The 27824-nt window shown below is 48.3% G+C and overlaps 1 protein-coding gene across 1 annotated transcript; it reads right to left on the bottom strand.

Moving 5' to 3' along the window:
• Positions 1–1475: 1475 nt before the first annotated feature.
• Positions 1476–27824, bottom strand: LOC115399376 (cytosolic phospholipase A2 zeta-like). The gene is made up of 22 exons (XM_030106701.1): positions 27738–27824; positions 27396–27426; positions 27269–27302; positions 26225–26288; positions 25292–25428; positions 23814–23954; positions 23615–23655; positions 23482–23524; positions 23105–23153; positions 22902–23017; positions 20458–20547; positions 13538–13572; positions 13304–13442; positions 10160–10296; positions 9854–10076; positions 9656–9773; positions 9203–9340; positions 9026–9118; positions 6208–6342; positions 2510–2676; positions 2219–2405; positions 1476–1721 (listed from the first exon to the last, which is right to left on the bottom strand). The coding sequence occupies exons 1-22, from the start codon at positions 27772–27774 to the stop codon at positions 1519–1521; spliced, it is 2358 nt and encodes a 785-aa protein (XP_029962561.1). The 5' UTR covers positions 27775–27824; the 3' UTR covers positions 1476–1518.

Below are 27824 nucleotides of genomic sequence, written 5' to 3'. Positions count from 1 at the left end.
AAAACCAACATTGATTCATGGTTGAAGACATAACATTGAAAACAAAATTCAACGGTTATTCAACATTGATACCTGACGTTGATTCAACAGTGATTCAACGCTAAAATGCCAGCTGGGCTGTAAATGTCCCACAGTGTGTTTACTGATTACCTGTCCAGGTGGAACCTGCTCTATGTGGATGGATGGATGGATGGATGGATGGACTTAAAGATGATAGATGGATGTATAGATGGGAAGATGGATGGATGAATGGATGAATTTATGGATAGATGGATGACGTATAAGTGGGTGGCTGGGTGAGAGAAGGGAGCTGGAAGGATGGCTTGCTATTCATTCATTCATTCATTCACTCATTCATTTCTTGCTGGACTTCGCCAAAGCCTGGAGTCATCAGTCATCAGAGCTTCAGATCTTCGTCACAGTGTGACCACAGGGAGTTTGGCCTTCAGGAGGACGTCAGCCCTCCAGGACCGGAGTTTGAGACTCCTGTAACTCCATCGATGAGCCAACTGATCCAACATGCAGGGTCACAAAGACACTGAGACGATCCAGATCTGAAAGAGTTCATTTTCAAACTGTCCTTGATCAGTCTGAACTATCTTCTGAACTTTCTTCCAGGACGTGGGACCAGGTGCAGTTGACTGATTCACTGGTTGAAATTTTCTCTTTAGAGAAAGTTTGGTAAAGGCTGCAGGGGAAAGTCGTTACTAAAATCAGTCTGAGAAGAACTTCACTTCAGTTGCTTTTATTAATTGATGCATTTGGTAAAACTGGCATTCAATGCCAACATTTTTACAAACACACTTTCTTTTTTGTCAGTTACAGTGAGTAATGAAGTTTACATGAAGTTTAACCCTTCAACAACCAGTCAAAGGCAGAATTAGGATCTAACAACTCCACATTTCAGAACTCTGTATTCTAGTTTCACTCGTATGCATTTTGATTTGTGCATTAAAATAAAGGATAAATGAAGAACAGCTTTACCAGTTATATTCATACCTCCACCACTGAGCTGAGACGCTTCTTCAGCTTTAATCCATGTATTTGAATAATTTGTGAGAAATTATATGAAATGAATAAGAAATTAAAGTATTCATTTCTGTATGTCATTGAATCATTTTTGATTGATATTGATCACTGCACACAGAAAACACCCTGATATTTCACCATTAACACTAAAACACATGCAAACATACACACACACACACACCCCACAGATAACCTAACCCTGTCATCTAATCATCTCTGTTTTATCCTCGTCAGACTGACTTGTTATGGCTGATAGATCTTCAGTGCTATGAAGCAGGTGTAATCAGTTTGATATATTATTGAAGGACTGCAAAAAAAAAACCCCATCACCTCATGAATTAAGTTCGGTTGATAACTGCTTCGATTAATAATGTTAATATGTGAAATAAGAGTTAAAACTGGCTGTTATGGAGACCTTTCTGAAATCAAATGGAGCAGTTCTCTTATTTTTCCTGCTTCCTTAAAAGCCCCATTTCTTAAGTTTCTCTTTTATTCGTCTTTCTTCTTCAGAGCTTTGTGGAGGACCTGGACGATGGTCTCCTTGTTGTTCAGGATGTTGTAGGAGGTCAGGTCGATGAGAGCCTGATAGTCCTCTGGCTTGTAAAGCATGTGCTTGGTTGTGTACGGAGAATTTTCACTGCTCACGTCCACTTCCCCAGCCCGGATTTCCTCCTCAGTCTGGCGTTTCACCCCTGGAAGGTCACACCATTAAAATACCATGAATAAGGTGAAAAAAACATTCAGACTCCACATCTGACTGATGGATGAGAACAGGGTGATCAGAGGAAGACTGCGTGGTACAGATGTAGTCTGAGGTATCAAACACTGCCCCCACAGGCCATCAGGGATATTAAAGACTGCCCCCACAGGTCATCGGGAGTATTTTAGCTATATTTTCAGTAAGTCGTAAATCATATCCACTGATTCTTGCAGAAGCAACAAGGAGCCTTAAATACTAACTTGTTTCATCATGTCAATTCAACAAGAACACTCTTCCAGCCAGAAGAGCAATGACCTGTTACTTTGGCTCACATACAAGCTTCTTCTGCGGAACCATTTACTGTGTAGGTATTCATTTAAAGAAAATTTGAAATTAATTTAAAGAATTTCATCAAAGACCACAAAGTCTGAGAGGCTTTTTACAGACTGTTTGGATAAAGTCCCCGTCCCTGTGCTTGAATCAACTCACCAGGGCTTTTGAAGTGTTTGAATGAATCATTGACGAGGGGGAAGAGCATCACGATGGGAGCTTTGGGGTTCTCCTTGTCCTCGAAGATGTAGACCTCCTTCTTTGGCTCATTTTCCAGACTGGCAAAATCTGCGTTGGGGAACGGGATGCAGTGATCTTTGCAGTAGACGGCAGTCTTTTTGATGACCTGAAAGACCAAACAATACGTTTAACACTCAGTGAAAATCACACAAAACCATTTGGAAACTCTTTACTGCTGTTTTGAAAAGTGTTATACAAATTCACATTCACCTCAAAGATTGGCTCCCATGAGTAGTTCAGACAGATGATAACATCCACGTCTCTCTCCGGCTGCAGGATTGGCGCGCAGCCAATGTTGATCGCATGACCAGAGTCAATCAGCTTCAGGGTGGGGTCAGTGGCAGTCAGCTGGTTTGGGAACGAGTCCGGGTGTGAAGCTGTAGAAAGAATTAAAGACATGTATCTAGTGATTTTGCCAATTCTTTGTTCGAACATCAGTCAAAGTTTCAAGCTAATTAACAGTGTAATCTCTGAAGGCCTTTCCTTTACGTATCTGTAAGGACGATGCATTTGGGGGATGAGCAGCAGAGCTGAGTATGTGAGTTGTCAGCTTGGATCAGCTTGGATGTATTGTCGGTAACAGAGAGACCAAGAAAAGAACATCCATCCATCCATCGACCAGAGAGGAAGCTGTTTGACTGACAAGATTTGGCCATTTGTGCTGAGGTTCAGGGCTGACGCTCGGTTTCCACCAGAAGCGGTGAACAAATGAAATCGCGCACGCCGCTCACCTTGGCATCACGCCAACTGTTTTGGTGGTCGGAGCCTTGCATGCCCTACGTCAGCACGTCCGTGACGACCTCCACGCTGATAGGCTGTCCTGGCGCGAATTCGCTTGAGAAGTTCAATTATTTCAACTTGAACGACGCTTATCAAGCGTCTAGCGATGAAGCGGCGGGCGGTGTCATCGAGCGGCGGGCGGCAGCGAGTGGCAGTGCAAGTCGTTGGGCGTGTGAATTTTTCGCTGAAACACTCGCTTCCGGCCACCCGCTGCATCATCGGTTGCCGCCCGTTGCCCACCGCTCAAGACTGAGCGGCAATCACGTCATTACATTGACTTTGTATGTAATCTCATCGTGCGAAAAATTTGCGTCGCGTCCGGTGGAAAAACGGGGTTAAACAGCTGTTAGTCCCACACTGTCCCAGGGAAACGCTTTGTTCTCAGAGTGCTGGTCTGCTGGAGGTTCCAAGGTTCTCTAAAAGTAGAACAGGAGGCAGAGCTTTCAGCTCTCAGGCTCCTGATATGTGGAACCAGCTCCCAGTTTCTGTTATGGAGGTTGACACAGTCTCTGCTTTAAGACCTTTCTATTTAGTAAAGATTACAGTTAGGGATGGTTAATTCCACTATGGGGGACTAAAAAGTCGGGAACACCAAAACCCTGGAAGAAGAGGTTGTCTCTTAGGTGGACGAGAGCCGTGATTGAGGGATCGCATACAGAACATCAATCACGGCTGATCCATTGATCTAATGAGACAACCTGGATTCAATTGGTGCAAACAGTTTTTAACTGGGCATCAATCAAAACAGCTGATCCATTGATTGATTGAGATAACCCAAACCCAATGGGTGCAAGAGGTTTAATTAACCCCGGGCTCCTACCATGAGGAATCGGCTCCCAGTTCTGCTTCACTTCTCTCATTTCTTTCATGTAATTTTTTATAACTTTGTGTCATTGACCATTGACATGCCTCCACCGGTGTGTGAATGTGTGTGTGAATGGGTAGATGTGATAATGCAGTGTAAAGCGCTTTGGACTCTGCTAATGCAGATGTAAAAGTGCTAAATAAGTGTAGTCCATTTACCATTGATTCTCTTGAAGTCTATGATCTGTGTTTATACATGAATTGTATGTCAATACAAGAAATAAAGAATGTACCTGTATATTCTATTTCTTCCTCTTTCTGTTCCCTCACCCCAACCATAAAAGCAGAAAGCCGGCAACTCTGAGCCTGGCTCTGCAAAGGTTTCTTCCTGTTAAAAGGGAGTTTTTCCTTTCCACAGTTGCTTATGCTTGCTCATGTGGATCTGTTGGGTTTTCCTCTGTAAAAGTGTCGAGAAATGACTATGTTGTAATTGGAACTTTATAAATAAAGCTGAATTGAATTGAATTGGAGAGGTGAGACTGACTGAAGTGTAGACGGTCAAGTTTGTCACAGAATCAGTCAACAACGTAACTATAGCTCCTGGATTCAGTGACTCAATGTCAGCATTAGCCATTAGTCGATGACAGTGAGCAGACGTGATTGAACCGGGCTGGATGAGTAAACCTCCAGCACCGAAGCATGTTCACCGCTGCACGGCAGCTCGCTGTGGGAGAGTGGGCAAGTGGAGGAGCGGCGACTCCAGAAACTTGGAAACTCCACAGATCAGTGCTCACACCACGGGCACCACAGCGAGCAACAGACAATCAACCAACCCGGCACACCAGTCATGTCCACCATGACAGAAAGCTTATTCTGTGTGTTTAGATGGGACTTTTTATTCCTGTTTAAATCCGAATAAAGCCTAATTCCACTCCAAAATGAACATGTGAAAACCTGAAAAGTTTATTAAGATTTCATAATTAAATTTAAATCCAAATAGACCAGTGGGTTTATTCTCTTTTGGAAGTGGGATTATATGTTAATTCGGCTTCTCCATCAGGCAACTTCATTTCGGATGTTCTGCGCAGTGTTGCCAGATTGGGCTTGGGCTGCTTTTGAACCTGTTGGGCTGGAAAAAAATAGCATTGGACAAGTTGATAATATTTGGACTGGTTTTCACAATATGTTTTTAGTTTTTAGAAACTATTTACACCCAGTTCGACACCGCCGATGTGCCTCTTAGCATGATATATGAGCCATATTGACCATATGATAACACCATTAGCCACCCTCCTCCTTCTTTGATTGGCCAGAATTCACTATATTCACTGATTTGATTTGTTAGTTTCTGTGTTGTGCATGTGCGCATTCCTGTGTGTGTGGGTATGGGTGTGGATCAGCAAGAGAGAAAAGTTATTGCCAGACAGCCTGTGTAAGTTTTCATTAATAATTTAACTGCAGTAAGCTGGATTGAGGTGTTTGGTTGCTCATGTTTCATGTTAGTATTGGATAATTGTTTTTACAGTGGCAATGACCCAGTGACTAACAAGACAATCTGTGTTGAATGTTGTTTAATTGCACTGTTTTTTGGAGAGCATGTTTTACTGCCATTTGTCTTTCTTTATTCACAGCAGCTGTGCGTTTAAGACGTGTTCTTCATTATGCAAATAAGAATTTAATGGTTTCAACATGAGTTTCAACAGTATTTAAAATTTGGGTTGGTTTTTATTGAATTGAGTGGGTTTCATGTCAGGTTTGGGCTGGAAACAGTGAGTCCGATCTGGCAACCCTGCCTCTGCGCATGCTCTCCTGTGATGACGCAACATTCCACGATGGTGGCCTGCGTCCCGCGGTTCGACTCGTACAGAGACGGTTTATCTAACCTGAGTTTTAGAAGAATTGGACATAACACTAGTGAATGGAACGCTGCCATTTTCAGCTGTTGCATCAAAGTTCAATGGGAAAGAACAAAGAAAAATCACTCCCTACACACTGTCTACTTCCGGGAGACGCAAGTACGTCACGGCTGCTTCCTGTCCAATCAGAATGCTTCACAGTCAGCAGCGTGACAGAGGATTTAATTCTTCGTTTTTCTCATATAAGCATGAAGCTCATGAATATAATTCTGAATTGCTTAGTTTGGAACAGACCAATTCTGAATTAAAAACATCCATGTAACCACACTCAGAGAGTGTTCAGGTGTCCTCTCACTGAATCTCCTGGACCATGGATGGTTAAACACTTTTTCAAGTTTGCGTTTGGATTGCAAATAGACTTCCCCTCACTGTTGTGTAGAACCAGCTAGTTTTTAGTATTTTTCTTACCTGTTCTGGCTTGAAAGTTGTGATGTTCACCATAGTTGCAGTGCAGGAAAAGACCACGCATGAAATTGTAGTATTCAGCAACAAAGAAGTGACGGTTGCTGAAACTCTCCCCACTTGAAGGCTCACCGCTGGGTTCTGCAAAAGGTAGACAATCAGTCCACAAGTTAATGGTAACAGCAACGTTTAACATTTACAGTGTTAGAAGCATGGCCTAATCCATTTTCACAGTGTGGTATACTCGATGAAGCCAACAAGACAACATCATCTGCAAAAAGCAAAGAAGAAATCCTGTGGTCCCCGAACTGGACCCCCTCTGGCCCCTGGCTGCACCTGGAATTTCTGTCCATAAAAATTATGAACAGAACCGATGAAAAAGGGCAGCCCAGCCGGAGTTCAACATGCACCGGGAACAGGTCTGACTTATTGCTGGCAATGCGGACCGGACTCCTACTCCTGTCATACAGAGACCGGACAGCCCTGAACAAGGGGCCCCGGACTCCGTATTCCCGAAGCACCTGCCACAAGACACCATGAGGGACGCAGTCGAACTTCTTCTCCAAGTCCACAAAACACATGTGGACTGATTGGGCAAACTCCCACGAACCCTCTAGCACCCTATGGAGGGTATAGAGCTGGTCCACTGTTCCGCGACCAGGACGAAAACCGCACTGTTCCTCCTGAATCCGAGGTTCGACTATCGGTCGAATCCTCCTCTCCAGTACCCTGGAATAGACTTTCCCAGGGAGGCTGAGGAGTGTGATCCCCTATAGTTGGAGCACACCCTCCGGTCCCCCTTTTTAAACAGGGGGACCACCACCCCGGTCTGCCAATCCAGAGGCACCGTCCCCGACTGCCACGTGATGTTGCAGAGACGTGTCAAACAAGACAGGCCCTGTGCATCCAGAGACTTAAGGTACTCGGGGTGAATCTAATTCACCCCAGGTGCCTTGCCACTGAGGAGCTTACCAACCACCTCGGTGACTTCAGCTTGGGTGATGGACGAGTCCTCTGAGACCTCAGCCTCTGCTTCCTCCACGGGAGATGTGGCGACGGGATTGAGGAGGTCCTCGAAGCTTCCCACCACCACTATAAACAGTGTTAGTGGAGACCTGCTTTCTCCTCCTGAGGTGCCGGACGGTTTGCCAGAATTTCTTTGAGACTGACCGGTAGTCCTCCTCCATGGCCTCTCCGAACTCCTCCCAGACCTGAGTTTTTGCCTCCATAACCACTCGGGCTGCAGTTTGCTTGGCCTGCTGGTACCTGTCAGCTGCTTCTGGAGTCCCACAAGCCAACAAGGCTCGATAGAACTCCTTCTTCAGCTTGACGGCAGCCCTTACTTCCAACCACCGGGTTTGGGGGTTGCCACCACGACAGGCACAGGAGACCTTACAACCACAGCTCCAGGCAGCTGCTTCGACGATGGAGGTGGAGAACATGGTCCACTTGGACTCAATGTCCCCAGCCTCCCTCGGGACATGAGAGAAGCTCTCCTGGAGGTGGGAGTTGAAAACCATGCTGACAGAGGTTTCCGCCAGACGTTCCCAGCAGACCCCCTCAATACGTTTGGGTCTGCCAAGTCTGTCCGGTTTCCTCCTTCGCAAGTGAGTCCAACTCACCACCAGGTGGTGATCAGTCCACAGCTCTGCTCCTCTCTTCACCTGAGTGTCCAAAACAAGCTGCCGGAGGTCAGATGACACGACAACAAAGCCGATCATCGACCTCTGACCTAGGGTGTCCTGGTGCCAAGTGCACTTATGGACACCCCTGCGCTCGAACATGCTGTTTGTTATGGACAAACTATGGCCAGCACAGAAGTCCAATAACAGAACACCACTCAGGTTCAGATTAGGGAGGCCGTGCGATCCAATCACCCCCTTCCAGGTCTCACTGTCACTGCCCACGTGGGCATTGAAGTCCCCCAGTAGAACAATGGAGTCCCCAGTCGGAGCACTGTACAGCACCCCTCTCAGGGACTCCAAGAAGGCCAGGTACTCTGCACTGCTGTTTGGCCCGTAAAGCCGAGACAACAGTGAGGCACCTATCCCAGACCCGAAGGCGCAAGGATACGACCCTTTCGCTCACTGGGGAGAACTCCAACACATGGCGGCTGAGCTTTGGGCTATAAGCAAACCCACACCAGCCCGCCGCCTCTCACCGCGGGCAACGCCAGAGAAGTGGAGAGTCCAGTCATTCTTGAGAGATTGGGTTCCAGAGCCCTAGCTGTGTGTGGAGGTGAGCCCGACTATATCTAGCCGGTACCTCTCGACCTCCCTCTCAAGCTTGGGCTCCTTCCCCCCCAATGAGGTGGCAAATCGCCCCCCATGACCTGCCACCTTAAAGTGGTGGGGGAGTTTCAGTGCCCACGTGATCCCAGGAGCTATGCTGTCCAGGGCAGGGTCTCCCATGGCAAACAGGTCCTGGTGATTGGCCAGACTAAGGGCAGATCAAAAGCTCCTATGATAAAGTCACAATCAAGGTCTGTGACGTTGCATGGTATGGCGCTGCCGCGACCCCACCCTGGGGTTGGGGTTCGAAAGCGAGCGCCTGGTGGCCGGGCCTTTGCCCACGGGGCCCAGCCGGGCTCAGCCCAAAGGGGCGATGTGGGCCAGCTCTCCGGTGGACCCACCACCCGCTGAGGGAATCATAGGGGCCGGGTGCAATATGGATTGGTTGACAGCCAACGGCAGGGTGCCCGGCGACCCGATCCTCAGACACAGAGACTAGCTCTAGTTTAAAAATGTGTTTTTGAAAAAGCAATTCACAGTTTTCTTTTATGTCTTATGGAGTTTCCCAGATGTTCCCTGCAGCTGTACCATACCTTCACCTGTCTCTGAGGTTTTGCCCAAGACGTTTTTCAAGAAATAGTCCAGTATCTCTTTCTGGTTTGCAGAGAAGGCACTGCTCCACATTCCTGGAAGGTTTGTCATAGAAAAAGGAAAAATGTTTTTGAACAATGTATGTTTTTGATAACATATTTGACAGAGAATGGTCTTACCCATCAGAAACGGGAGGCGGATCTCGGGATGTCTCTTGATCATATGACCAAGGAAGAACTCACTTCCAAAATCTTCTGTGGGAACAGATGCCCCATACTTTGATAGACCGGCCTCATATGGGGTGAACTCACACCACTCTGTCAAGAGGAAAACATAGTTCAACAACTCCCAAAGGAAGTCAGGTCAACTGGATTTGATCATGTGTTTTCTAAGGCAACAACACATCAGATGTGAGACGCCTCCTGTTTGAGTGAATGGGATTATGCTCAAACGTAGCTGTGGTTTTCAGTTCATTCAATTCAGGGATGTTTTGGGGTGATCTTCTACTATTGATGGCCTACTGCTGTCTATAAAGATGTTTGAGTTTGATGTGTTCGAAATTCTTAACTTAAGTGCTTGTGGAATGTAAATTTAACATGAGTCAAGTTTGATAAAAGAAACAGGGTATTTACCAGCTTCGTTTTTACGTGTCTGTACATCATCCTTCATAATGACAGCGGTGTAAATTGGTAAAGGGTTTTGACCTTCATTCACTTTCATCTGCTGCTCAGACAGGGTTTTCCCGACTTTCTGCAATCATAAAATACATGCCATGACACTTGGCAACCTTTAAAATATTTGATCAGTAAGCTTAACTTTCAGAGTCTCACCTCCCCGAAAACAAGTTGCTCGAGAAGCAGTCCGGTAAAATCAACAAAGGGTGAAACATGTCCCTGCTCCTCACACTTGTCCGTGCTCTCCTTTACGCAGTAATTCACATTCTTAAGTAAGACTTCCAAGGTGCCCGTTGTCATGAGTTCTTTCTCTTTTTTGATGATGTTGTTTAACTCCTGCTGTGACCAGTTTGCATGTTGATACAGGGCAGACATCGCCCTGTTCACCAAGAAAAACACTGAGGTTACTTTCCTTTTGATTTACTGGAAAACACAACTGAAAATTTCTGTTTTCTTCCTCACCAGGTGGATCCAGAAACACCAGTAAGGTAAGTGACAGCATCCAGGACTCCTATTTCCTTCAGACCCCTCAGACTACCCAGCAGGCCCGTCATTGCTCGAGAGCCTCCGCCTGAACCTGCCACTGCTATAGTTGGAACCTGGACACAGAGAACAGACAGGGATTCACACACTGTATTTAAAAAATACATGATCATTACATCAGTTTTCATGTTGCTGAAGAAATTGATGACATACAAATGTGACAATAAATTCCACAGGATTCTCTTTTTGAGGTCTCATCTTGAGACTGTTATCTTCTACATCAGGTCACTGATCCTGGAACAGCTCTAATCTTTGTGCATCTTTGTATTTATGTAACTTCCAGCTACTTTAAATTTGACCTCTCCCTTTAACTCTTAGGTCTTGAGTCAGTTTTGCAATGTGAAATGGAGACGGCAACCTTTGACATATTCAGAAATCAGAATATACACAAACTTCACACAGTATCTACCCTTAAGTTAATCCACATCATGTGTGACTTGGGACATGTATTTGTTAGTTTCCTTCCAACTTCTTCATACATCGGTGGGCCTGATCAGGATGAGTACAGAAGTCAGCCTATTGGACAAATAGGAGCTGACAGCGTGATGCACCAAGAACAACCAAGAGCCCAACGCCACCAAGACCAAGGAGATGGCCTTGAATTTCAGGAGGCAGAGAGGGGACCACACAGCAATGATCATCGGTGAGGTCTGTGTAGAGAAGGTGGACACACTTTCACCTTAGAGGACCTCATCCAGGCTGGCAACACATCAGCACTGCTTAAAACCAAAATGTCTACATGGCAGCCATGTCAAGTGAAAACACAAAACTTTTGTTGAACCACTGGACATGACACTTTTTGAAAAAAGCTTGAAGCTGGAAGCGCTACCACTGTACCACATCACTGCTGTGGTGAATAGTTCTTCTTTGCATGTGCGAATGGATGGACAAGAACAAACATGGCGGCCTCTGAACTGGCATGATTTCCAGTTCATTTTCCATATTGATAGTTTAATTGTTTGAAATTCAATCCTAATAGCACCCAATTAATATCTATATTATATTGTTCCCATTAAGCATACATGTATGGTTTCATTACAAAACAACCAGCAGCACTACCTCATGGCCTGACATGGACCTGTCCTTTCCAGCAGCATGGAAGCAGCAGAATGGAGGTCTGGCTGTTGTTATGTTCATGATAGATTTCCAAGAGGAGCTTATAAATATTAAATATATAGCTCCTCTTGTTAACATGCTTTCTTAATTTATTTTATTTATTTTGAGGACTGACATATGATATTGCTGGACTGACAGGGGGACAGAAGTACAGGTTAAAAGACAGAAAAGTGGAAGAAAGTAGAAGAAAGAAACGTGTGAACAAACAAAACAACATCAACAAAATAAAAGAGTCAAGAGAAGGAAGAGAGTGCAAAGATATGACCGTTTTTTTATTAATATCGACACTTCAGACAATTGGCTACTGCACCTACATAAGGCTATGACAGAGAGCATCCTACAGACTTTTGTTGGAGAACATAGCTGGCAGTAAACTGGGACATGAAGCTGAGGATCCAGGTGTTAAATTGCACCAGAGCATCAGGAGAGGTCTACTACAGGTCACTGTTAGTCTAACTCACCACAAGAGAACAAGGTAACTGAGTCCACAAGCAGAAGGTGAAGAGTGATAAAAGATCAGCGTGATCATGCAAGTGTGATAGTGATCATGCATATATGACCTACATATGACCCCTGAGAAGAACAGAAGCAGGCCAGAGAGGCCCTCAGGGCCCAGACAACCGACGTCCATCCCAAGAGCCCGGATCCAAGCCACTCCCCCAGGCAGACGTCCACGCACTGGTCCAGAAGGGGGCAGAGGAAAGCCCTGGTTGGGACTCCCCCTGGCCACAGGGCCCAGGCCCCAGGGAGCCAAGAGCAGCAGGAAACGACCACCCTCCCACCCCCCACACCCCGGGCACCAGATGTCCAGGTCGTTCAGAGCTGAGAGCCCAACAGCCAACCCCACCCACTCAGGCAGAGGGCCATGACCATACCCAGGAGAACCGGCCCACACTCGTGGCTACCCATTCCAAACCAGTGCCTCCCCAGTGCTCCAGCTGCGTATCCCGGGATCCAGGGAATCACAACCCCCCCAAAACACTCCCGCCCCCCTCCCTAACACCCCCCTGCTCCTCCTGTCCTCTCCCACCTCCCTCCCCCCCAACCCACCCTAGCCTCGTAAAGCAGCCCCGCCCACTCCACATCCATATTTGGATTTAGTAGCTGGGGTGGGTCTGGGGACAAGCCAATAGAAAGAGAATGCGGCTCGGCCATGAAACGGTCGAGCCAATCAGCGTTGCCGCTTTTTGTTTTCAAATTTTTTTGGCAAATTCCGGTGGCTAAACTGGAAGTGACGTCATCACTGAGCGTAGCGGAGAATATGGACTTTAACCATCATCTGAAAGTTGCAATAAGTAAAGTTACAGCCAAAATACCAAGTATTACAACAATGAAGCAAGAGCACAAGTCTGCGCCTGGTGAGTTTCTAACAGAAAAAGACGTTTTCACCTGTCTTTGTGTGTAGAGAAGCTAGAGCTAAAGAGCTAATGCTAACTCTTAGAGAAGCTAACGCAGTTTGATGAGCTATTTGTTTTGAAGCGCTGATTGGCTGAAGTGCGTTGTCAGTCAAAGGGGTAACCAACGCCCCCTGCACGGAGTTTGTATTGGCTTGTCCCGAGACCCACCCCAGCTACTAAATCCAGATGTGGAGTGGGCGGGGCTGCTTTACGACGCTAATCCCTCCCCCCCCATGGCCTGACATGCTAATAACCACGCATTCCATGTTTCTGCCGTTTTTCAGAGTAAAAGAACAATTTTTTCCTGTCAACGCAAAACTTTTCTGAAACAAAAATGCAAAAACCATAGGATTTCACTGGAAATGTTGACTCTGAATGGTGTCTCAGAAGGAACCACCAAGAGGAAACACTGCTACCGTCCTTCCACCGCAACATCACTAAGTTCTGTTCTACTTGTATCCACAGTGTAGTGTGAGCTGCCTTTATGACAGTGATGTCATTCATTCATCAATCTTTCTTCAGTTCATCATTCCAAACAGGTTTAGTGTACCTTTTTGAGTTGAGGTACAGCGCTGAGGCCTAAAGCCTTCTTCAAAGCTTGTGCCACTATGGGCTTCCTCTTCACCAGGTACTCCTTCTCCTGTGCTGGGATGTCATGGCTGATGCGAACTGCGGGTTGTTTCTCCTGGCTGCAAAGATTACAGTGAAGATATCATGATGGAAAAGTTCAGTACAGGTTTTAATAGTTCTTCAGAGCCATTTATTGTCAGATGTCACAACATACCACAGATGGATTTCCAGGTCTAAATCCACAGTATCCTGTAAGGAGAAAATACCACTTGACTGAATTAGAAAGGACTCTTAACAGGCCATACGTCACCGATACTCCATTTTGATGATTGTGTGAATTCTTCTTGATTACGGTTAGCCTTGAGATATAAGTAGTCCATCATTGTGTGCTGTCTATGGTATTTGTGGAGGTCCCAGTGAAGCCCCTCCCAGTTTTTAGTTGAGTGTGGAGCAAAGGATGGTTCTCCAATTCAAGAATTAGTAGTTACTAAACGTAACTCCAGTTCTACGAGTGTATGCGTGCCCGCCTACAGGCTTTGCTATTAGTAATACCTTTGGCGCCAGCCAATCCACTGAGACCAAACTGAAACCTGCGAACCAATCCTGCCCGTGTGCTGGCACAGCACCACACCCCTCTCAGAGAGTATAAAACCGGGCTCTGCCGCTCAATCTTCCTTCTTCTGAATCAGCAAAGAGGAAAGCAGACAGCTGGGCCAGCAGGTAGGCGGGCACGCATACACTCGTAGAACTGGAGTTTCGTTTAGTAACTACTAATTCTACTTTGTGGTATGCTTAGCCCGCCTACAGGCTTCGCTATTAGCATAAACCAAGGCGGAGGCCGTAGGGGATGAATGTACCCCCAGCTGGCATGCTGACAGGATTGGTGCAGAAAGCGGAACTAAACAAACCGTACGTCAGAACGGCCAGAGAAAATGGGGCAAGCAGCCTGACCGAGGCGCTACCCCAAAAGTGCATAAGTATTGCCACAGCGACACACACACACGCCGACCGGGGCGAAGCCACACCGGCAAGCGGGGCAAACCCTGGCCCGCAACCCCCACGGGGCGCGGCAGCCGGGCCACAAAGACCAGCACGGTTAGGTGACAGAACCCCTGTTCTCACCGACAACCGACATGGCCACAGTGTCTGTGCACATATCCATCAGATATGAACGCACAAAGGTGGACGCGGATGCCCAGGAGGACGCCTGGCAGATGTCACCCACTGTGGCACCTTTGCACAGGGCCGCGGAAGCAGCCATGCTCTGTGTGGAATGAGCACGAATCACCGCCGGTGGCGGAAGATCCTGCGCCTCATAAGCAACTGCAATAGCGCCCCCCACCCAGTGGGCAAGACGCTGGGGGGACAGCAGGGCTCCACGCCCCCTGGCCCCGTATCGCACAAACAGCTAGTCTATAGTGCGAAAACCAGCTGTGAGCTCAACATAGAGACGCAGAGCCCTGATGGGGCAAAGCAACCGCAGCTGCAGGTCGTCACCGGACGAACCAGGCAGGGAGCAAAGCATCCTGATCTGGATCACCCGCAATCAAAAGTCCGAGGTGATCACCTTGGGATGAAAGGCTGGATTAGGCCAAAGGTGCACGAGACCCCCATCCGGGCTGAACACCATGCAGGATGGGTGGACCGACAGAGCGCAGAGATCCCCAACTCTCTTGGCGTATGCTAGCACTAACAAGATGGCGGCCTTAAAGGAGAGAAAGCGGTCCACTGCCTGCTCCAAAGGCTCAAAGGGGGTTCCTTAAGACCCTCCAACTCTGTGTGGAGGTCCCACGGGGAGACCACGTCTGGGGGGTGGCTGTAGCCGACATGCCCCACGCAGAAACCGCTTCACCAGCAGGTGACTGCGCGCAGTGAAGCGGCCGAAACCGCCATGACCCGCTACAATGGCCGATGCAAACACCGCGAGGGTGGATGCAGCGCGACCACTGTCCAGCAGGACCTGGAGAAACTCCAAAACTCCACCGATAGCACAGGAGACCGGGTCCAAACCCCTCTCCAAGCACCACGTGGTGAAGAGCTGCCACCAAGACCTGTAGGCCTTGACAGTGGAGGGGGCCCTGGCACTCTGGTGGAAACCACTGCCGGGGGGAGATCGAGTTCCACTAATCTCACCCTCTCAGCCTCCAAGCCAGGAGTCTCCCGCCCAGGAGAGGGCGGGATCGAAGGGCGTCCCCTGCCTGCAGCAGTGCGTCGGGCCCATCAGGGATCGGCCACAGGTCTCCGACCGCCAGCTGGACCAGGTCCAGGAACCACAGGGCACTCGGGTGTTCCGAAGCCACCACGATCACGTGGATGTTCTGCGTCCTCACCCTGCGCAGCAACGGGGTTAAGAGGCGTGCTGGAGGGAATGTGTACAGGAGGCCCGGAGGCCAGCTCCTGCGAGCGAAGGCGTCTACCCCAAGAGGGGGTGCGTCTGACGACCTGAGCGAGAACCAGAGTGGGCACTGTGCGTTCTCTGCACTGGCAAAAAAGTCTGGCACTAGGTGGCTGAACTTGGACCAGAGTGGGGTCGCGACCCACGGGGACAAGCCCTCCTCGTCCTGGAGTGGACCTCCCCGGGACATCCTGTCCGCGCCGACGTTGAGAACCCCGGGCACATGTCGCGCTCTGAGAGAGGTGAGGTGCCACTCCACCCACAGCAGGATCTGCAGGATCCGCTGCTTTGCAATGAAGAGGGGGAGAGCGATTCCCCCCCTGCCTGTTCAGGTATGCGACCACCATGGTGTTGTCCGTCATGACAAGTACGTGGCTGTCCCTCAGCCTGGCTTGGAAATGGAGCAGGACCTACTGCACCTCCATCATTTCCAGCACACTGATGTGAGCAGGCGGGGAACCCCAGGCCCCGCCCACCGCGAGATGGTCCAGGGTTCCCCCCCATCCTGCGAAAGACGCATCCGTGAACACCTCTACGTGATGCAACATGCAGCCCAGGGGGACTCCCTGCATGAGGAGAGCAGGATCCATCCAGAAAAGGAGATCCTGATGCGCCTGAAGCGGGATCGAGACCAGTCTTTGTCCGTCCCATTTCCCCAAGCAGCGGAGGCATGAGAACCACCGCTGCAGTCTGCGCATGTGCAGAAGGCCCAACCGAACCACTGGGTGGGCCGCGGCCATCAAACCCAGGACGGTGCTGACCAGACGGACCCTGACCAGGGGGGTGGTCGTCACAGACCTCAGGGCCGAAAGGAGGGAGGTCCGCCTGCCCTTGGAGAGGCGGGCTGTCATGGAGAGCGTGTCCAGCTCCAACCCCAGGTAAGCCGTGTGCTGATCCGGGGTGAGTGTGCTCTTGTCTTGGTTCACCATGAACCCCAGGAGGTCGATGTGGTGCAGGAACTGGGCCATGTGCTCCACCGCCTCCTGATAGGAGGACGCCAGTATGAGCCAGTTGTCGATGTAGGTGAGAATCCTCAGCCCACCACGACGAAGGGGCTCCAGCATCGCCTCGACACACTTGGTAAAGGTGCGGGGAGCGAGAGAGTAGCCGAAGGGGAGTCGGGTGTATTGAAAATACCTGGCCCCCACGGCAAACCGGAGGAAGGGCCTGTGCCTGGGGATGTGGAAGTAGGCGTCCGTGAGGTCGACCGACGTCATCCAGTCCCCAGGGCGGATGCTCTCCAGGAGGTGTTTGACCGTCAACATGCGGAACCTCCTGGTGGTTATGTGAGCATTTAGGACCCGCAGGTCCAGAATGGGCTTCATACCTTCGCTCTTCTTGGGAACCAAGAAGTAGGAGGAATAAAACCCCGAGTGTGCCTCCTCCACGCTCACTTCCGTTACCGCACCCCAGCGGAAGAGCAAGGTTACTTCTGCCTCAAAAGCAGCCTCCCCCGCAGGGCATGCGAGCTGCGTTCGAAGGATCCCATTGAAGAGAGGTGGACGACAGGCGAACTGCAGAGCACAACCACTTCTTAGTGTCCTGGACAGCCAGGGTGAAAGCGAGCCCAGCATCGAGCACCACGTCTGAAAACGCAGCTTTAGTGGCTGCACCATGGCCTGAGGGGCCGGCCCTCCCGTTCTCCCGGCCTTGGGAGATGGGGGGCCGCCGGCGAATGGGCTGTGAGGGGGGCGTCCCATGAAAGAGCGCGGGCGGCTGTGTAGGGGCTGCGAACCAGCGCTTTGAAGGGGATAAACTCAGTGGTGGCGGCCAGAGCGCGGAGCTCCGCCAGTCGCTGGCCTTGGTGCTGAAGCCAGAAGCGGGGCGCCCGTCAGCGGGAACTCAGGCTAGCACTGGACAGCTCCGCTTGGAGCGGTCATGAGCCACAGGCAGGACCTCCGCCGCGCTCCGCTTAAAGGTGTAATACAACATTTTGATTTCCGGGTGGATCACCTAAATAATTGGTGGGTCTGTTTGTCAATCATTCTGACGAGCTGTTTTCGTAAGGCGGTTCTACGTGCTTGCGCCCAATCAGCTTCTCCCTTTTGCGCATGCGCATTCAGAGTGTTTATGTAGCCGGTGAGCTTCTGAGCTAGTACTTACCGACGGCGAGTCTGACATAATGAAACTGTAACTGTTTCGGAAAAAAAGCTTTATTTATGAGGGAGGCGGATCGCAGAAACTGTAAACAGAGCCGTGCACGCCGGAGAAGAGGAGATCGCGCTCGTACACTTCCGCGTTTCCTGGGAGAAGCAGGAGAGCCGGGCGGATGGTCTGGCGCATGCGCGTTGTTTAAAAAGTGAGTAACAGATGTGGGGCTTCGTCTTTTCAAGAAAATCGTGTATTAGACCTTCAAGCATGACGCGCGGCGGGAACTCCAGCGGCCCATGTCTGGTGATGAGCTCCGTTTCCCCGGCCGCGGCACGGGGAGATGGTAGAAGGAGAGCCGGGAACAGTGTGGCACGTCCTCCATATGCGCCCGACTCACCGTTCTCAGCTTTATCACATAGCGGGAGACGGCAGGGAAGAAACTCTTCCAAGTTTGGCATGCTTCACTCATGCAAACACAGGAAGAGGGAGGGATTGCTGCTCTTTCAGAGATGTAATGGGCCTGGCAGCCTTTATTGAAATGTTTAGCAACAGAAGCAGGACGATGCGCCCCGAGGCTCGGGAGTGTGGGACTGTCTCGGCTGGTCGACGCCCCGGGGAGGCCGGCAGGTAGATGATCTGATCTGACCGGACGCTGGGGAGCTCCAGGGGGCTGCTCTGCACTGCTCTGCTGGACGCCGACGCTGTGGGGTCTCACGGCGGGGCTGCAGATGCAGCGCCAGCTGTTGGGAGCTGTGCACCACAGCTTCCAAATGCTCGATGATGGCCTAGATGTCTGGACCGAAGACAGAAGAGTTGGACAGGGGGAGTCCCAGGACTCCCTGCTGATCCCGCTCAGACAGTGATGAGAGACCAAGCCATAGGTGCCTCAGGGCAAGCTGTGCATTGGCCATGACGCGGCCCTAGTTGATGGCAGAGGCGCGGCACATCCGCATCAGGACCTTGGCTGCATTCTGGATCTCCTCGATGTCTTCGGGAAATACCTGGGACTTCTCGTGGCAGATCTTGTCGATGGAGCCCAGAAGAAACGTCATGTTGTTCGCTAGGGCAAACGATTGAATGCTGCTAGCGTATGCTCTGTCCAGGAAGCCCGCCATGTGCCTGTCCCTCTCTGACGGCAGCATGGGCTTCCCGCTGGGCCAGGCGGAGGATTTCGGGAGGAGGCACAGTCTCACAGAGTCCTCAATAGCAGGCACTCCAGTGACCAGCGGCCAGCCGTCCACGCAGCAATAATCCCAGTACGCCGCCCCCTTGGCGGTGAGCGGCGTACTCCAATCCCGTTGCACGTTCGCTTGGAAAGATGGCACGGCGGAACAAAGCACCGCAGTCCGGGACCGAGTCCGTGACTGGGTTGCGAGCCCGAGTGCGAAATCGCGCTGAACTGGCTGCGGAGGCTGAGGCCGGTGCGCTCAGCTGCGGACGTGAAGAGCCCCGCGAGATGCTCCACCGGCTCGGGGGGAGTGGTCTGGTGGCTGGTCTGGGAGAAAGTGGAGAGGGAGTCTTGCTGGGTTGATCTCCCCGACACCGAGATGATGCTACTGCTGCTGTTGCTGCTGCTGCTGACACTCCTGGTCTCGGCCCAGTCGTACGGCGCGGAAGCAGGAACCTCTTCGGCGGCGCGGTCATTCCCGGAAGGCGGGGACGCGGCGTCCATGAAAAGCCGCTCGCGGCTGGGACTGTTCTAACGGCAGGGCGTGGCAGGCAGGACAGGAAGACCGCTGACAGTGAAGCTGCCAGCTGAGGCAGATGAAGCAGCGCTCGTGATGATCATTCTCTTGGAGAACGGCGCCGCAGGAGCGGCAGGTGAAGGGCCCGACGCCCGATGGCGATTCGTCGTGGGCCGGCTTGTCCATCCAGATCTTGATCCGCAGGTCTTGATCGCGAAGGTCTTGCAGGCTTCTGAAGGCTCAAGAGCTGAGTCAGAAGAGGGGTGGTTGAGCGGCAGAGCCTGGTTTTATACCCTCTGAGAGAGGCGTGGTGCTGTGCCAGCACACGGGCAGGATTAGTGTGCAGGTTTCAGTTTGATGTCAGTTTGTTGGCTGGCGCCAAGAGGATTACCAATTGCGAAGTCCATAGGCGGGCTAAGCATACCACTAAGTAGAATTGTATTTTGGCTGAGGTTAGGAGTTAGAGGCTTCGGGTGAAAGTTGAGGGACAGCAGGGTTAGGGTTAGATTAAAGGGATAGGATTAGGGTGAGAGATAAGGGACGTCAACACTATAAGATTGGCTGCAATCTGAATGCAAGCAGTATGATGTGAATTTCTGACAGCAGGTGTCATGAGGTTACAGGTTACAAGGTGAAGTTAGGGATGACCCCCCCTCCCCAACCAGCAAGCCTCTGGTTCCACTTTTTTTAAGCAAATGAAACCAAACGGCCGCGAACAACAAAATCATTTCTCTAAATTGTTTGAATTCTCATTCAATTCATGTGGACTTTTGTTAGAGTTTGACATGGTTGGTTGGAAATCAGCAGCTGTGCTTCAAACACATTCAGAAATACATTTATCTATTATCTTTTGTACCTAGTCTGCTGTGAGGGGAAAATAGATTTAATTCTCACAGCAGAAGAAGAAAGGAGCAGAAAACAGAGAATCACCCCGAAGAGAGTCCACACAAGCTGACATCTTACCTGAGCGTCAGTGAGCAACACCTTTCCCGTGTAGTCTTCTGGCAAAGATCGGAGTTTTACCGAAGTCTTCATCGGATCATTAGGTGATGACTGATGGACCAAAACAGTGAACATATAAAAATCATGTGTTCTTATTCCGTGGATTTTAAGTTTTCCAGTAAATCATTGAAGTCTTTCAATATTTTGGTTATCTGCCATTCCCCTTTCTTTGGTTACTTTCTGACACTCCTTTCAGTTCTCCCTAAAGGTTTTCCATTTGATTCTGATCAGGAATCATCAGTTTTCCTCAAATATTCAGTAATATTCACCTCAAATTCAGTTTTCAGCCACATCTCACTCTCAAATGTCTGGGTGACCTTCAGGTTTTTTTTTTATTTTTTTATTTTTTGTTAAGAACCTTGATACCTCGAGGGTATTCTAAATGTTTTTTAAGGATTTTTTTTTTTTTGATAGAACAAAGCTTTCCAAATTCAAGGTCACTATCTAATTATATGTAAATGAGTTGTGACTTTATTCTGGTCATTCTGCTTGTCCGCCACCATGACACAATATTCCAAGATGGCGGCCCACGGTTCAACTCGTACAGAGACGATTTAGTTCATGGGAGCTTTATAAGAATTGGATATAATGAGACGAGCAGATGGACGGGGGCAGAACAATGAGGACATTTTCAAAGCTGTGGCATCAAAGTTCATCCAAAAACAAAGAGCAAAATGCTTTGTTTACTTCCTGGAGACGTCAGTACGGCACGGCCACCTCCCGTCCAATCAGAACGCTTCACAGTCCCCAAACTTAAAGAGGAATTAATCCTTTGTTTTTCCCATGTAAACACCAAGCTCAGGAGCAGAATTGCTCAGTTCAGAATAAACCACTTCCACATTAAAACACCATGTGGCCACACTGAATATGGAGCAGAGCACCTGGTTCTTTATACCAACAGAGAACAGTATTGACGCTGTTTTCAAATCCAGAATCTGTATTGTGGAGTTGCCTGTTGTGCTGTTGTAACATTTTCTTCTGTTCTTTTGGGATACTTCACGGTATTTCTCTGTCAGTTGGTGTTCATTCATTTAGTGGAGGGTTGATAGCCTATCATTGTTTAAAATGAGCTTCATTTCATGGCTCAGTTCCAGTGGATCTCCGAGAAACTGTTGAATTCAGTCAATATCGGTTTGTCTCTTCTCTTTGCTGCAGGTGGGATATTTATTCAGTCTTCACTTGGATTGCTGCCTAGAAACAGATGTACTGAATTCACAGAGCTCATCTGTGTTTTCATCTGCTTTTGATACAAACTGAGGCAGTCATATGTTGAATGGATCTGTGTCTCTCTGTAAAGGCTTCAGTATGCTCCCCCGTCGCCGCCACGGCGTTCCTACGCCGGCAACCCTACGCCGCTACTGAATATATCTTGCTCCTGCGTCAAGGGAACGCCCTCCTCTGCCAAGCCACTAGCAGTCACAACAACAATGCGGCTTCCGTAGCTCCGGCTTTACCTAGACATAGATCTGTAGTCATAGATTTCTAGATGTACGTATCTAGATACGCGTGCATTTATCGAACATATATCTGCATATATGACATATCTGGCGACACCAGGCTGTGGTGGAGGAGAGGCTGAGCGGACCGTGATGAAATATTGGTAAAACTAATGAGCTTTTGGATGATTAAAGCCGTTTTTGGAGCGGCTATACACATAGCCCCGTCTGCTAACAGTGCTAACACTGCTAACAGTATAGTGATGTGCGCCGCTCAATTTTGGATCTAAATTTCTCCCGAAGCACTGTTCGGATCAGAAAAGCATTCCGGGTGAGTTCTACTTTATTCTATAAACAACGCGAAAGCAGACCAATCACAGCCCTCGACGTTCACGTCACCACGCGTCGCCTCGACGCGAAGTCACTTTTTTCGGGAGGCGCACGTCAAGCTCTGGCGTAGCCCGTCGTAGGGCTACGACGTAGACGTCGTAGGAACGCCGTGGCGGCAACGGCGGAGTATACTTAGGCCTTAACGCCATGCTCTCTGGCTGCAGGCTGTTTGTGAGCTCCATGTTTCTCAGTGAGGCTGTTTTAACTCCTTAAACAGTGCCAGTTCGCACTGTAACCAATGGCACTTTGGCACTTTCAGTCACTTTGAAACAAGTTTGCAATCTCGGGCCATTACGTTGAAAAGTGACCAAATATTCAAAGCAATTATGCCAAAGGCACGAAATATTCATCCAGCGGGGAAGAGGCTGGTGTCAAACTACAAGTAATTTGGTCAGCTCCTGAGAGAATGTTCACTAGAAGAAAGGGGGTTTCATGTGCATTCACCATAACTAGCTTTTAATTTCAGCTCCAATCTGCTTTCGTTTGACTACACAGAAAGATAAACACACAGGTAGCGTTTCATGGAAAATGTACTGAAGCTCATTATTATTAGAGGTAACGTTTTCTTGTGAAACTCACCAAAACCCCCAGATCTGGGTCAAAGTCTCTGTTGAAGTGGAAACACACTTTCTTTTGGTTCTCTGACTGGACCTTCGGGATCTCTTCGAAGGCACCCTGCAGCTTCAGCACTTTGTCTGAAAACAAGGTGACGAAGGGGAACGGTGCCGTCATGTCAGCTGCTGTCTAACGAAGACGTGTAGCTATTGATGACTTCTGATCACCTGCACCGAGCTTCTCAACGTTGGCATCAAGAGTGGCGAGCGGAGCAGCCTTCAAGACAGCAAGACGGGAAAAACGGAATTACACTTTGAACCTGTGGTTGAACTACTGACTGTCCTCAGTATTCATGGACGATATAACATGGCTGGCAGCTTTTGAAGTGTCAGAACAAGTTTTGTTCTTGAAACAGGAAGTGATTGGGTATTCCCTCCTGTTAAAGACACAGCACCTACTAGTGTTTGGACACATAAACTACATTGGGAAATGGGGCATTAATCATCACATCATCTTCACCGATTCTCTCCAGTGCCATCAAGTCTGTAACAACAACTGTGGGAGAGCATGAAGACTAACCAGACTCTGCAGCTACAAAACTCACCATGAGAATGCCATTAGTGATGTATTGAAGAGGCTTTTCATCACTATAACAAAGGGAGAAAACATGCAGAGACAGATGAGACAGTGATTTCAATAAAGTGAATAAGAGCAGATCAGATATCAGGAGCTCATACCTCTGGAGAAGTTCAAACTCCATCTCAAGTTCACCCTTCGACTAGAACACAGAATAAGTGATGGCACGTGATTATTTCATTCGATTTTTCAGGGGTGTAAAGAGCATCCTGCCAGACTGCCGTCATCAGATTAAACTTTAAATACTGACCTATGAAGTCTGAACCACTGTAAACACATGAACCATTGAAAATACTTTACCCCGTCATTCAGCACAAAGACTTTGGTCTCCTTTCTCCCCACAGTGAGGCTGTGGATGTCAAACTGATTCTTGGATAACAGGCCATCAGGATTGTCCATCGATTTACTATCTTCATCATACAGTTTGATCTCCAGAACGTTCTGGAAAGAACAAGAGAGGGAACATGTCTTTACTGGGTTCTGATCCTGTGACTTTTACCAAAGGTCTGTCTGTTGTACACTAGTCCATTGTGATGAAGATGCACAGATGCTGACACCAGTATCAGGTCCGATACTCCACAGAGTACCTGTGCTCGTGAAAGTTCTGGCTTCGGTTCTACTGCTGGGATCTGTGGTTCTTGTGCTGGACCGTCCAACGGACTGTACTCAACATTGTCCTAGGCTTTACTTCTTATTGTCTCATGCTAGCTGTTGCCAAAGCTGTCCGTCCCTGGGAGAGGGATCCCTCCATACTGTGGTTCTCCACAAGATTTCTTCTTTTCCCACTGGGTTTTTGGAGTTTTTTCTTGCCGGATGTGAGGGTCGAAGGCGGTGGTTGCTTCGTTCTGTCTCGTTACTGTAAATATTGACATATTACCATTGTGCTTATTCACTGTTTTTACTTTTACCGACCAATGTAACATCTTGAAGCCCTCTGAGGCAACTGTTGTTGTGATACTGGGCTATACAAAAATAAATTGATTGATTGATTGATTGAAGTTCTCTGATACAGCCTGGTGAGTTTTACAAGACGCAATGCGTCAGCAACATTGCCTGCAGGTACACAAGAGAGGACGAGCATTGTCCTCGGATTAGAGATTTTTTAATATTTAGTGGAAAAGACAAAAAAATCAGACAGACTGTAAATTATGTCCTGCTAAAATATCAAGAGGAGGAGAAGGATAGTTGCTACAACACCAGCAACGTAGTCACCACAGAACCAGCCGAGTGTGTCCAATTAGTGTGTTGCTCTTTAGTTTAGCTGCTTAGGGTTTTACTGTGAGTCCTGCTACATGGTACAGGGTTTCAGGGCTCACGCTCCAGTGATGCTACCTGCTAAACATAATAAAAGTCTGACTGATACACTCAATAAGAGCGAGCTCAGTTCCTCGGTCTACAGTCTACAGTACTATTCTATTTGTATTTGTACTGGTCCGTTAAAGGAGTTTCCCTCTGGGATTAATAAAGTATTTCCATTGCATTCTAAAGAAGAGGCATACCCACTGTGACGTCTTAATCTCCTCTTCAAACTTGATCTGACATGATTTTCTGGCATGATTCAGCCTAACTGCTGTGGTAACTTGTATATGCTTGTCTTGTCGGCCTTTACCTTGGAAATGTCACAGTGTGATGAAGTTAGACTGTCATTAACCAAACATGAATTATGGCAGAGTGATCCAGTGCAGGGAGAATATAGTTCGCTGTATTCAGTCAGACTGTACGTATGGCAGCATGTTGTATCTTTCAGTGTCTAATCAACAGGTATCATAAAGACTCACTTTCAGCAGCGCTGGAACAACGAAGGTGAACGATTCATTCCAAACTGGGTTGATAGTTTTGTTCACGGTGTTTGTGCGGAAGACTTTGGCCGTCGCCGTGGGGAGAGACAGAGTGACGTAGCAGTCGACTCCATCCACTGGAACACAACAAAAGAAAGACTGTGTGATATTTGTACTTGTCCCTCAGGTCCCCTCAGCCCTGTGTTTGTCCCATTACAGTCTAATTACTGTTCAACTGCCTCAGAGCAGGGAAGTCGCAGCTTCAGTCGGTGTCAGGCCCATCTCTGGGTTTGCATGTTGTTCCTGTGCATATGTTTGTTTTAGCACACTAAGCTGAAAAGAAGGAACTTTGTGGGCCTGCAGTGGACCACCTGGGTCCTCTGTCCTGTTTTCATGTCTTGTCAAGCCTTCATATGGGTTATCTTTTTATTGTGCAATGCAATTTAAACCGGCAGTGTTCCTGTTTTGTCCAGTCAGGTTGGCTGTTTGAGCCTCAATATTCTCTTTATTTTGCGCTTTATTGTTCTCAGCTTTATCACAGTTGTACAGATGTTTTAAAAAGGGGGTTAAATGTGGCATAGCGCTGATGCCTGTGGTGTCTGTGAGCCACTCCCGAAAAGCATTCAGATTGTTTTGTAGCTGTGAATTCCACACCCCTGCAGAATTGTGGGTAATGTGTCAATAAAGACATTCAGTTAGGCACGCAGTCCGCCTGTTATTACACATAATACTAACCGGTTCCCTATCACGCTAATATTAACTGCTAGGTTCCCAAAGCACCAAAAGGCTCCTATGCTGTTCACACCACTGGAACCATCAGGGCTGAGGGGTGTTTGGAAAATAACTTCCACTGTGATGTAAAAGACAATGAGCGGACTATCACAGGCCGAAGAGCAGATCTGAGCTGTTTCAGAAATATAAAGCCGTACTTACACCTTTGTGGATTTTCTTGCAGCGCGGCCTTCAGTACGGTGATCTTCAGCGTCCAGTAGGACATCTAGATTAGACAAAACATGGACTTAAGGCTTTCAAACCACTTCAACTGTCAGGACAATCTTTGTCATGGGTGCAGGATGGAAGGACACAGGCAGACAGGCAGAGTGGAGCTCATTTATTGCAGGAACGCAGGTACAGGAACACAGGGCAAGCTGAGCTGAGGTGCAGGCAGGAACACAGAGCATACAGACAACCCACAACGCACCAACAAAGACAAGTGAGGGAAGCAGGCTTAAATAGGGCAGACACAGGTGAGGCACATTAAGGCACCAACAAGGAAGGAGACCAAGGATGACATGAGGAACAGACCATCAGGAGAGACAGGGCATGCATAAATGAGAAAACAAAACCAAAACGGGCCCAGAGCGCCTCCACATGGCCAGAAGGGCACAGGGCGTGACAACCTTTCAAAAGATTGCGACATTGACCTCATTTCCTCTGCTCTCTGGCTGTATTGGGGAATTAGTCAATCAATCAATCAATCAATCAATCAATCAATCAAGCTGCACACTTTGCCAGTTGAGGCTCAGGTCATGCAGGTGGTCGTCCACTCCCAACGTTTACAGTTTGACTCCCATGTCAAATTGTCACAGCAGGGATTATTTTCCTTTGGATTATTTCATGTGACACTTTCTTTACTTTTTAAATTCTCATAGAAATATTAACGATCATTTTCATGAAAATTCATTTCATATTAGTTTGAACTTCAGAGTTTTCTCAAAGATAGAGTGGTCTGTGTGCTTGTGTGCACATCTGCACAAGGCATTATATTTTTCTTGTGAATTAGGAATTGCAGGAAAACAGTGTTTATGCAGAGATAAATTGACCAATAGATCGATAGACAGACAGATAGATAGATAGATGGATAGATGGATAGATAGATAGACAGATAGATAGATGGATAGATGGATAGATGATGGTGTTTTGTGGCAAGCTCTGAGCGGATCAGTGTGGTGTCGGAAATTGTTCTTTAAATCTTACCTTGAGTTGTTCACCTTTGGGTTCTCCATCCTCCCTGAGTAGGAAGCATGTTTTTAATGGGTAAATACTTTACTGAAGCTGTCAGGGAAAAAATAGCAAGCTCTGGAGTAAAACGCAAATCACCTACCTTGTAAATGTCTCCAAGACGTCTGATTGTCCTGCAGAGGGGACAGCACAGAGACTTTAAAGCTCTGCTAGTGTTTAACCCCGAGCAGTGAATGAACTGTATTTACACTCTGAAGGGATCCTGCAGGGAGTCGGACTTCCCAAAGAGGATGAGGCAGTCTAAACTGTTACTTCAAAGAACTCAAATGTATTACTCAACTATACTGGACAATTCAGTTTTATAGTGACACAGAAGGCGGAAGGCCTTAAAGAAATCATAAAAATTAAGAAGTGAGTCCAAAAAGCTTAAAAACTATCACTTGAATACACACATGTATTTTACAGTAATTATGATGAAAATTACCTGCAAGAGTGGAATGAACGAGGTCCATGGGGTTCATTGTTCGTCTTTTCAGACCTCCTGTCGGATGCGTCCCTCGGCTCTTTATGG

This window comes from Salarias fasciatus, chromosome 13, assembly GCF_902148845.1.
Source record: "Salarias fasciatus chromosome 13, fSalaFa1.1, whole genome shotgun sequence".
NCBI classification, from domain to species: Eukaryota; Metazoa; Chordata; class Actinopteri; order Blenniiformes; family Blenniidae; genus Salarias; species Salarias fasciatus.
The sequence above is the reverse complement of the archived record's forward strand: the minus strand, read 5'-3'. Positions and strand labels throughout refer to the sequence as shown.

Bases quoted from the DNA above. Each gene is read 5' to 3' on its own strand.
- LOC115399376 (XM_030106701.1), bottom strand. From the start codon at position 27,774: ATGAACCCCATGGACCTCGTTCATTCCACTCTTGCAG. The intron at 10,077-10,159 runs GTGAGGAAGAAA...CTTGGTGAACAG, and splicing joins GGTGTTTCTGGATCCACCTG to GGCGATGTCTGCCCTGTATC. The intron at 1,722-2,218 runs GTGAGTTGATTC...GTGACCTTCCAG, and splicing joins CAAACACTTCAAAAGCCCTG to GGGTGAAACGCCAGACTGAG.